Source organism: Cheilinus undulatus, linkage group 19 (genome assembly GCF_018320785.1).
Source record: "Cheilinus undulatus linkage group 19, ASM1832078v1, whole genome shotgun sequence".
NCBI classification, from domain to species: domain Eukaryota; kingdom Metazoa; phylum Chordata; class Actinopteri; order Labriformes; family Labridae; genus Cheilinus; species Cheilinus undulatus.
Window position 1 is genome coordinate 36,520,678 of NC_054883.1, and position 12,409 is coordinate 36,533,086.

Below are 12,409 nucleotides of genomic sequence, written 5' to 3' on the forward strand. Positions count from 1 at the left end.
CCCCAAATGGGGTCCCGACCCCAACGTTGAGAACCCCTGACTTAAACAATATGTCATGATAGTATAGGATAATAAAATTAGGCTAATGGTTTGTGTGAATCATATATTATTGTATGGGTTATATATAATCTACAAAAAAACGACTGAGTTTATAAAACACAGACTATTTTCCGTCCAAAATGCACCCATAAACTTTAAAAGCTGAACCATGAATACCACAGTGGCTTCTCAGAAAAAAGGCACAAAATAGAGGAAGGCCAGCCTGCCTCCAAGCACCGCAAAACAGAAAAATACAGTCAAATCTTACCTTCTGAAGGCATCACTTGGGTGTAAAGATATTTTAGCTTCCTCTCTCCCTCCAATCCTCATGTTGACATCAGACACACCTGCAGATGTCAGCTTTCAAAGTTCAGGCGGAGAACAAGGCTTTTTGGTCCTTTATCTTGGTTGTAGCCACGCCACAGGTAAGGTTATTCATCCCAAATTAGTCTGACCCGGCCCTGTGGGCAGCTTGACACTGTAACCTTAAGCTAGCAGCGTATTCAGGGCGACTGAGGCTCCGACTGCGTCACAACCTTTTCAGTCCAGAAAACTCTTCTTGAAGAATGGCCTTGACTTCACAAAGAGCACGTATATCAACAATATTACTGCCAGGTACTTAGAAATGTCGTTAAATGCGCTTTAAATGCGTTTATCAACTCTTTTGTCGACCTCTTTTCTTGCAAACATCTGGTTACGTCTGTTGACACTGCTCACAACGTTCAAACTAACCGTTTTTCTCCAAAACTTTATTAGCATTTTTGTCATCAGACGTGGCTTAAATTGTGACTTAAACGTAAAACCTGGCTTGAATTACAACTTAAAGGTCACAAAAACATACACAAGGTACTTTTAAATGTGTTAATTAGGCATGTATTTAATTGAGTAATGCTGAGTACATATAAATTAAATAATTATAATAGGCGGATACATTTTATTTATAAAATGCTTTTAAAAAACTCAAAGACACTATACAGTAATGATACATGTTAATACATTACACAAAAGAAAACGCCAAAAACATACAATATTACAATTAAATACAGAAAACAAGCAAGCAAGGAATCAGAGTGACAAGACAGCAACAGAATCAAACATTAGAAGCCAAATGAAGTCTTCCTTTCAGACATCCTTTCACCTAGGAAGTGATAGAGCACCGCCCAATTTGACCAGTCTGGTTGACAAAAAGGTTAAAAAAAAAGAAAAAAAAAAAAAGGGGTAGTATGATTTTGTCTCTTAGCAACTGGGATATCGTGCTTTGGAAAGAGACATAAAGAGAGGGAAACCAGCAGTGGAAACACTTTTTTTTTTTGCCTTCCTATTTCCTATAAGAAGTCTAACCATGTTAATCATGAGCTCCTGTAAAAATGTCTTCATTTAGCTGGTATAGACAGTGAGAAATTCGGCTTTGAGGAAGTATTTCTTATTGTGTATAACATTTATTGTAGGGTCTGTAGTGGTGATGGAAAAGAAACATTTCATTGCTATCTTTTCTTTTTTTTTTTTTTTTTTGATTCTAAACAATGATCAATTTTTTTACTTACTTCCACTCAAAAAAGAGTTATCCTAATCCAATACAGTTTGTAGTTCCTGTCATTGTAACAATTATTTTTAGGAAAAGAGATAGTCACTCACAGTGCTCTTTGGATGACCTTTATTTTGGCCCTAATGGTCAATTAAAGTTGATACTTTAATACTTATTGAATTAAAGTAAACAAAAATATTTCACATACATGAGAATTTGTGTGTTTTGCTCATATATTTTCTCTTCAGTGCTGCACATAGGGATGCACAATATTATCAATGTGATATCAGTGGCAGATAATAACTATAAAAACACTCAGAGAGCGCAGACCTCCCCCATTAGCCCTATCCCCCAATAGTGAAGAATCCTTTTAAAAACATTCCTGGATCCAAAATCTAATTCGCTGATTACTCCCTCCCCGGTGCGGTGGAGACACGGTGAGGCAAAACATTGGCTTCACTACGTGTGGAAGTCATGGCAGAGGGTGACTATTCCTCTGTTCCTCCCAGCATTGTGAGTATTCTCGCTACAATTCGCTGTCTTTCTCTATGTTACACTCCGACTCGTCTACTTGACTGGGCGTGCGTCTTTCAAACTCTCTAAACCCCCAAAATTTTGAACAAGTTACTCATGTCCACCATCTCCTGGAGTAAAGTGGTAACAGCACAGACCTCCGCCATTAGCCCTATCTCCCAATAGTACAGAATCCTTCAAAAAATTCCTGGATCCAGACGGTGATCCGGATCAGTCCCAAAACCTAATCAGTTCTTCCCCATGCCATTTCTGACATTTCCTGAAAATTTAATCAAAATCTGCCTATGACTTTCTTGAGTTATGTTGCTAACAAACTAACTAACAAACAAACAAACAAAAAAACCCACCCAATCACATAACCTCCTTGGTGGAGGTAATAATAATAGTAATAATAATAATAATAACTCTATTTATATAGCACCTTTATAAACAGATGTTTACAAAGTGCTTTAACAGACATAGAAATAGCTAGAACTCAGTGATTCACAGAAAATTACAAATTAGCAATAAATCAGACAGAGAAAGTCTTGATAATCAGACATAAAATCAAAATGAACTGAAACACAAAAGTCTACGAAAAGAGCGCAGTTGAAAGGAATGAGAATTACATAGATGATCTTGAAGGCAGTTAAAATACTAGAAGATGAAAATATCCAGGAAAAGACAGTATGATATATGAAAGAAGAACTTTATACACACAAAGACGACAACCTCACATTAGCAATAAGGCAAAAATAAGAAGATTAAAAACAGATAAAAGAGAAGGAACAGGTAAAATATTTGTCTCAGAGACCATCCAGCATCATGAAGTGCTTTAATGCGGACTCTTTCATTATCAGTGAGCTCTCCATGTTTTACCATTTTGAACAGGAATGAGGAATTTCAAACTGAAATCACCTTTTTATACCCAAATTTGAGCCGGCTCACTGGGCTTCTCTGAGAAGTCAGAAATTATTAAGCATAACATTCAACCACTAAAACTCATTTCTCTGTTCAGGAATGCAAGTAAATAACTAGAATTTGACATATTAATCAAGCAATATTAATGTGCTTTACTATTTTTTCAGTTTTTTTTTTTTTGTAAATCAGTACATTTGAAAATTAATGGATAACAATAATAATGATATTTTAGCATTGAAAATGTAATTTGGGTTAAAGGACTTCTACATATTGGTGTATTAACCACTGCAGAAAGATTAAAAAAGGATTTTTGTAATTACCAACGGTGTTAATTTAGGGCAGCTGTGGCATAAACCTTACTTCGGGAGGTGGTTGAATAAATTTGTTAAGCACTGTAAGTCATCAGACTTTTTGCAAAAACGGTTGAAATTTAGCTCAGGTTCCTCCCATTGCTCTTGCTCTCTGCTGAGATGTCTCCACAGCTTGATTAGAGTCCATCTGTGGCAAAATAAAATGATTGGACATGATTTAGAGAGGCACACACCTCTCCATAGAAGGCCTCACAGCTGACAGTGCATATCAGAGCAAAAGGCAATGAGGTCAAGGGAACTGCATACAGGGTTCAGAGACAGGATTGTGTTGACAGGCATAGATCTGGGGTAGGCTACAAAAAAAAGTTGCACCTGTAAGGTTCCCAAGAGAACAGCAGCATCCATAATTCTCAAATAGAAAAGGCTGGCACAACCAAGACTCTTAGCTGATTGCCAGGGAAATGTTTGCATGATCTGTCTGCCTCAAAAACTGTATCAAACTGGTATTTTGAAACACACTGCAGGTAAAAGAAAAACTAGACCTTCTGCGATTTAAAAATTGCAGTCAGACAAATTGGGATTTAATCTAAATTTCAGTTAATTTCCCACCCCTTGTCTAAAGGGAGAATTATTAAGTAATTGATTTTATTGAAGACTCTTTCATTTTCATTTTTCATTAATAAAAACAATGGGTAATTTATTTTTTGGGGTCATTTTTCATTTACATATTGCCATCGTGACGCTGACTGCTGATGAAGCTCTTTGTTGCATTTGGCATTTGACCCGTGGATATGAACTGACTTTGGTTTTGTTATTGTTTTTACAGAAAAAAAAAAAATAGAAATCAAGAGAAATATAACATGCAGGGCTGCAGGGCTTAGCTCTGTTGCCTCACAGTAAGAGCTTTCTTAGTTCCTGGACAAGGCTTTTCTGTGTGGGGTTTACGTGTTTTTCCTATGCATGTGTGGGTTTTCTCCAGGCGCTCCAGCTTCCTCCCACAGTCCAAACACATGCTTGTTAGGTTAATTGTCAACATTAAATTGCCTTTAGGTGTGAGTGGGCTTGTCGCTTGTTTGTCTCTATATGTCAGCCCTGTGATTGACTGACTACCACCCTAGGCTGTCTCTTGCCCAGTGGCATCTGTGATAGGCTTCATGTTCCTGTGAATTCAAACAGGATAAGAGGTGTAGATAATGACTGGATGAATATTTTATGTGTCGCCAGAAATATTAAGTTATGACTTTTGACCCATATTTCTCAGTCATTACAGGGATTTATTTAGTTATTTTCCGATCAATGGCAGCAATGCTAATGCCAGGGTGTAGCCATAGATCATGGCTTTATGCTCAGGTGTGTGTGTGAAGCATTTTGAAAATGACAGTAGAAAACTCATGATCAATTTGTCAGCACAATTTCAGATCAGGGGAGGCAAACTGTGGTCAGATATAACGAAAGGTCAGATCTATTCAGGCTAGCATGAGTTCATCAAGCAAAGCGTCACAAGATCTGTAAGCTAGTCGGTTAAACTAATTACCCATCATTTTTTTATGAACACAGGCTTGAAATCCTTGTCTGTAATGCTCTTTTCAACTGTAATGAACCTCCTGTCACGGGAGCTCACGTATAACTACTCACCCAAGGTGAAAAGACGGCAAATATCAAAGCACAATTTTAATATGTGAAGAGGAACGAAGGCAGGTGGTGTTAGCTTTTAATGCTAGCCATGCTGCAGAGAGTATATCAGGCTAACATCACACCCGCTGACTCAATGACCCTGTGAGGAATTTGACTGTTTTCTAGGGATTTTCTCTGAATTAAGACTATTTGGTTAAACGAAATGTAAATGAGCGTTTAGCCAAATAGGGAAATAGATGCGTATAGGTCGTTTCCACCAAGCGGTCCGGCTCAGTTCGGTGCGGAATGGCACGCATTTTTTTGCATTTCCATAGAGCAAAAGTTGGAAAGGGTCTTAAAAAAATGACCCGTACCATCCCACTTTTCAGCACCCTTCTGTAGGAAAGTAGAGCTACACACACAACAGCAGGGGGCTGCACTGACGTCAGCACACAACTCAGCAGAAAAACGTACTAACATCTGCCTAAATAGGAAATATTTGGACTTGACGGAGATCCAAACCGTTTCCCAATCTATGGATATTGGTATCTGGCCACAAATCAAGTTTCCTGACGTTTATCTGGACCTAATTTTACATACACAAAGCAGAGCCCGAAGGCTTACATTAGCTTTGTCTCTCCTCGATGGATGTGAAATTAAATGAATGCTTAAATTTTGTGAATACGAAGCCTTAGAAAAGTTGATTCTCTTTTGTAACTAGTTATTAATCTACTTCTTATGTTAGGTAACCTGTGAAAAAATTGTCGGTGGTTGGTGAACGTGCTCGTAAAACTTCAGGCTGCAGACTATTTTGAAACGAGATCAGCACACCCCGGATTTCTGACTTAATCTAGTTTAATTTTAACATCAGCTGAACTTTTATTTTCATTTTTAATGTGACAAATTTTTATAGTACAGCTCTGAACTTGTATATTTTGTCTTATAAACTGTTATAGACTAGATATATTCACATATTAATGCGCAGTTACGATGCAAACTGTCTGTACAAATATTTTATCAGCTGATAAGCTGTACTGACAGCGGTTAACATAATTAAAATGTAGTTATTTTTTTTTAAAAGCACTTTCAGCTGAAATAAAGCTGTTTAATGCTTATTCCCGACTGTTTTGTCACTTGTTCTTTCTATAACTCTGTGGCTGGACCAGCAGACTCGCACTGACTGTGACTTCACATGCATGTTTTTCCAGCCCGCCCACCAAGTGAGGGCTTGGGTGTCTGTGGAAACGCAAACTATTTTGGGGTTTAGCATACCAAACCATACCAAACCGTACTGAATCAAACCGGACCCCCTGATGGAAACATGGCTTTAGGGACATCTTTAGTTGCATCCTTAATATCTGTACAATGCAAGCCAGAACCTCTCAAAAGCCTGCCGACAGATTACAGTCAGTCTGAGGACAGGTAATGTTTTAATGGGATTTAACTCAATGACCTGCAGCACTCTCAACGCTGGGAGGAATAGCATGAAGCCAGCTAATCTCCTGAGGTGTGTCCTTTGATAAACCGCAAACTGTTTGGGATATGTAACTATTTATACAGACTGTTTAATCCTCTACTTGAATAAATACTCTGCTGTTCAGGGATGCATGTATGGAAAAAGTTTTTGAACTACGGATAAAGTACACAGTTTCCTGCATTAGCTCTGAATAATGACATTGGACTTGATTTATGGATCTAAAACCACCCACTGGACATAATTAATGGTACTTGGCTTAAAAGCCAGACTGGCATTACAGAAAAGTTAAGGCCAAAATTATATCTTTGCCTACAGTTTGACAGCAGCAGTTTCAATCCTGAAGCAACCCCTGAAATCTCCATGCCCATTCTGTTTTAAAAGTACTAGGAAATATACCCTGAAGCATATCATGAAATGTAAGTTTAGAAGTACCTCACTGCAAATAATGGAAGCTTTTCTGCTGCTTCTTTGTTGCTTCACTGCTTTAATATCTGTTTTCCATGTCAGTGAAAACTCCATGTCATTGATAAGAAAGGAAAATCCATACACTTACATGGCTATGTCCCTTAAATATTTAAAAGGCTTTGTATTGTATGACTAGTCTCCCATGGGAGGGAAATATGACTATGTCAATAAGCTTTCAGCCACAGGCCCAGAATGTGTTTGTCTTGTACAAAGAAAGAGAGCTGCTGTGGCCCTGGATCTATATTAACAAAGATGTTCTCCGATTGGACTGGTGATGTTTTGCAACTGTGCAGAGAGTCCTCTGGTCACGGACTTCAACTATCTGAGCAAAAGCATTCAGAACTGTTCTTGTGGAAAACGAATATTTACCTCCGGCTTCCACAGACTGATCTAACTCACATAAGAGAAGATTTCTGAGTCATGCTTGAGCAGAAAAATGTCTGTGATGTTCAGGACTTATCACTGCAATGTAATTGCACTGAGAGAATACATTATTTATGAGAGATTTAGCCTCATTAATCTGTGAAAGTGCTATCATTTTATTTTTCTCATGACTTAGTGTTTTGCGGATCTTTCTGGAGACATGAATCTGCTCTTTGATGCACAGTCAGTTTCCTTTCTTTGTGAAATAGTGTTCTTTGACAGCTCTTCCCCAGTGCTTTCAATGAATCATTATCTGTGCCAATGTTTGCACTCAACCTGTCTTTTTTCCTCTCTTTTGTCTTTCAGCTGCACACTGACCTCGATAAGGGGGACAGTGCGGTGAAGTACACTCTCTCGGGGGATGGGGCAGGCACCATTTTCACAATTGACCAAACAACCGGGGACATCCATGCCTTAAGGAGTCTTGACAGGGAAGAGAAGCCTTACTACACCCTGCGCGCCCAGGCTGTGGACATCAACACCAACAGGCCCCTAGAACCAGAGTCAGAATTTGTAATCAAGGTCCAAGACATCAACGACAATGAGCCAAAGTTCCTCGAGGGACCTTATACCGCCAGCGTCCCTGAGATGTCACCAGTAGGTAGGTGTCAGGCTGAAAGAGACGTCCCTACTTACCTTAATTTACACCGAGTCTTTGCACTGGGAGCTATGTTTTCCCCGCTTGACCTACAGAATACAAAAGTTAAGTTTCAGGAGCATCACCGGTACACCCAGAGGGACAAAGCAGCTCCCCCAAAGAGATTTTGACATTTTAGAGAACCAGCTATTCTTGGTGTGCCATGAGTATATTTCACAGCCTTGTAATTCCCCGGAAGCGTGGTTCCTCTTGATCTGAATGGCAATGAACCCCTCAAAACTCCAAATTCAGCACTCTCGTGAGTGTAGGTAGAGAGCGGGGACAACACGGCTTAGCTCCAGTGAACACTCTAAATCATAATCTGCTCTGTTTTCTGCTGCTGTTTAGTGTAGACTCAGAGGACCTTTGATACTACCAAAAGCACAATTACTGTGACAACATAAAGCAGAGAACAGAGATTCCCTTAAAAAAGACATACAGGATGGATAAAGTTTTTCATATGTACATTAAATTACAGATGGAAAAAATTACTTCAGTTGAATAAATGCTTTAGCTTTTGCACTGAATTTACCATAGGCTGCACAGTGATGCAGGGATGCATCTTTAAAGAGGGCCTTTCTGTGTGGAGTTAGCATGCTCTCCCATTGTATGCATGGGTTCTTGCCGGGTACTCCAGCTTCCTGCCACTGTCCCAAGACGTGTGCTAGTTTAAGTGGTTACTCTTAAGCAGGAATGGGCAACTTTGGTTTCCAAGATGGCCACACTGATTTTACTCTAGATGCCAAAGGGCCAAATTAAAACAACAATTGGGCTTTTTACAAAACAAAAAACACACTGTTTGGACCAATCTGCATGATTTTAGGAGAACCAGGGAGCTGCTATGGGCCGTTTGCAATAGCTGTCTTCAGTGCAGTGATTAGTTCAGTGATTAGCTCTACTATAGTGTCAGTTTTAAAAGAACTTGCCCACGTTTCTGCATGAGATAAAGATTTAATACAACACTAAAAGCTCTTCATGATGGGAAAGATGTTTTCGCTCTTCTGCCGACCTGCTTCTGTGTGGGTTTGTGAGAGTTATGGGGACAGGGTTAGTTGTTGTGTGAGCAGTTGTTTACAACAGCTGCTAGTGGTGTGATTAGCTCAGATTTAGCCACAGCAGCAGTTTTGTTAGAAGTGCACATTTATTTAGTAAAACAAGGGCAAAGAGCAACACTAAAAGATGTTCATGACTGTAAAGATGTTTCCGCTCTTCTCCAGGTCTACTTCAGCATGTGTTTGGGATCGTTACGGGGGTTTGCCATTCACTGCTGCTGCAATGGCTGCTGCCACTGTAGCTATTAGCTTGGATGTAGCTGAAGGAATTTGGCAGTTTGATCTGAACTGGGTCCCATTTCTTTTAAAAACAAGAGCAAAGAGCCACATGAAAACCTTGTCATGGCAGAAGAGATGTTCTTGCACATCTCTCAACTGACATTGGCATTCGTTTTATTCATCAAGAAGCTCTGCTATTATCAGTCTACAGCAGCAGTAAACTGTCTGCTCAGTAGAAGCGCAATTTTTACACCGTCATTGTGTCTTGTCGCTCTGATTGGCCCTTCATGAAAGTGACAGACAGAATGTTCCTCCAAGCACGTTCTGAGAAGTTTTTGAAAGTCCCCCTTCTTCCCAAATTCTTTCTATGTGAGTTTTCTCAAATGAATGGGAAATATATTGAATCCACTTGATGTTTGAAACAGTCGATCTGGTATGTCAGGTTAGCTAATTGTTGCTAGTCTTTAATTACTGATATTGGGATCACTTGAATGTGTCTTAAGTGATCGTAGCATAAAGACACCTGTGTTTGGAAGGTCCACTCACTGGTTAATCAGTTTCCTTGGCTACCATTAGACCAAGAAGACAAAAGAACACTCCAAGCAACTCAGAGAAAATGATGTTGAAAAGTCAGGGGATGGAGACAAAAAGAAAATCTCAAGGTACAGGTCCGTTAAATCCATCATAAAGAAACATAAGGACTGTGGCACATGTGTAAATCTGCCTAGATCAGGCCGTCCTCACAAACTGGGTGGCTGTGCAACAAGGAGAGAGGCCACCAAGACGAGATGCGTTTCAACTTCAACGTCCTGATTAAGACTTGTTGAGGTCAAAATATGTCGAGACATCCCTGTTTAATGAATAATTTTTAATCACATCAGAGTGCCTTGAATCTTCAGTTCTGACTGCCATCTCTACTATGGACTCAACTTCCTAATTATCTAGGGAGTCATTTGTTAATGTTTTTGCTATTTTTGTCCTTGATCCTTCATCCTGAAGAGCACCTGATCCTGGTTACATCTTTTATTTTTTATTTTTTTGAACCCGAGTAGAACTCACCCTCTTATCTCCACATCAATTTAGATCTTTTGAAAGTTGAAGTTGTTGCATTAAATCTGATATGAAATGGGGCACATGTGGCTAGTGGTTAAGGTACATTTCATGTACAGTGCTTAACAAATTTATTAGACCACCTGTCATATTTGTCTCAAAGACCATCCAGCATCATGAAGTGCTTTAATACAGACTCTTTCATTTTCAGTGAGCTCTCAACGTTTTATCATTTTGAACAGGAATAAGGGATTTCAAACTGAATTCGCCCGAATTTGAGCCGGCTCACTGGGCTTCTCTGAGAAGTCAGAATTAATCAAGCATAACATTCAACCACTTAAACTATTTTTTCTGTTCGGGAATGCAAGTAAATATCTATAATTTGACATAATAATCCAGAAATATTAATGTGCTTTACTATTTTTTTCAGTTTTTTTTTTTTTTTTGTAAATCAGTAAATTTGAACATTCATGGATAACAGTAATAATTATATTTTAGCATTTAAAATATCATTGGGTTAAAGAGCTTCTACATATTGGTGTATTAACCATTGCAGAAAGATAAAAAATGATTTTGGTAATTACCAATGCTGTTAATTTAGGGCAGCTGTGGCACAAACCTTACTTTGGTTAGGGTTAGGGTGGTCTAATACATTTTTTAAGCACTGTATGTGGGCGGCCCAGGTTCAAGTCTTGCCTGTGGCTCCTTTCCCACGTCTGCCAACCTCTTTCATTCCTGTTTCCAACTCTATCTGCTATCCTCCTCTTTGAAAAAAAAAAATAATACGCCCTACTGATTTGAAATGAGTCACCTCGATGAGTTGCCTCGAATTATCCTAAGAACACTACCGTTAGAATCGCACAGCATTAAATATTTGCATTGGATAAAATACAAAAATAAAAATGCACTGTTTGAATTTATCAAATATTGCTGGCCATATTGCCTTATCATACTTTCAATAGCAAACATTCGTCACTGATCTTTAGTGCAATTGAAAGGGAACACAATTGTACTGAATATTAAGAAAAACACCAAAAAGTGCCCTTGCAATAGACCAAATGATGATTCAAAATGACTTTAAAGCATGAATAAATACTCTGTGGGTTTATGATAATCCTCACTTACTGTAATTGAGTTCAAATCGTAGAAAAATATATTAATTAACCCTTTGAATCCAAGGGATGTTTATACTGCTGCAACCATTGTCTTAACATCAAACACGCTAAAGTCTTTATCAATATTTATAGCGGGAGACTGGTGTGATCAATGGGTTCATTAACTGTTACATCCCTCTTGTCTTTGGTTAGAATCCCCCTGTGGGTGTTTTTCTGTTAGCAAGGCGAAACACAAACTGAAACAGAGAAGTGCTGTGCATAAATATGCAATGATGGCTGTTAATGAAGACTAATCTTAGGCTAAACATTATAAAATCACTCATGACAATAATCTGGAGGCTCTTTGAGATTTGTTTGCAATTAGCTTATCCCTTTATTATTTGGAGATGCTTGTGAATATCAGACTGAAACATGTAATTCCACAGAAGTCCGTTTCCTAGTGGACCATCCTTCAGATTGCACTATTTCTGTTTACTTGTCATTTATATTTCATTATAAAACCCATGCTTTCGTAGCATGTTGCGCTGTGATTTCGATACATGTTGCAATCTAAGATTATGTTGTATATCAGGTTCTAAGAATGGTCTTTTTTTTGCAAAAACAATGTGCATTCTCCTCACGTGTTCCCAAACAGTGACCTTTGAAGTCATTCCTTCCACCTAGGTCTTAATCACACACCTGCATTTACATAATTGCATGAAGTGAATTTATTCTTGGTGAGTATTGTCTCACACCTGGGGTACGCGCTGCCTCCTCTGTCGCCTGGAAACACATAGGTGTCAGCCACACTTAAGGGCTTTTAAACTTTCACTACATCTGAGCTCTCTGAGCAGCGGCTGTCCTCTCCTCAGCTGAACTGCAGAAGCCGTTAACGTTTTATCTCATCTGTGGTTTATTTGATTCAGACAGGATGCTGTCCTTCTCTGGAGTGTCTCATCAGCCATGTGTGGCTTTGCTTAGAGGATTGAGACACTCGTCTGTCTCACCTAATGTTTAAATGCCTTTGTTTCCATCTGCTTTGACTGCAAAGCTTGTTTAATAGACAGCA

At 38.9% G+C, this 12,409-nt stretch overlaps 1 protein-coding gene across 1 annotated transcript in view; it reads left to right on the plus strand.

Annotated features, from left to right (window-relative positions):
* Positions 1–387: 387 nt before the first annotated feature.
* LOC121526967 (cadherin-12-like) overlaps positions 388–12,409 on the plus strand; it is a 129,272-nt gene continuing 117,250 nt past the window's right edge. The window contains exons 1-2 of the mRNA XM_041813576.1: positions 388–464; positions 7,595–7,889. Coding sequence (XP_041669510.1) covers positions 393–464; positions 7,595–7,889 — 367 coding nt within the window. The 5' untranslated portion in view covers positions 388–392. The remainder of the gene's footprint in view (positions 465–7,594; positions 7,890–12,409) is intronic.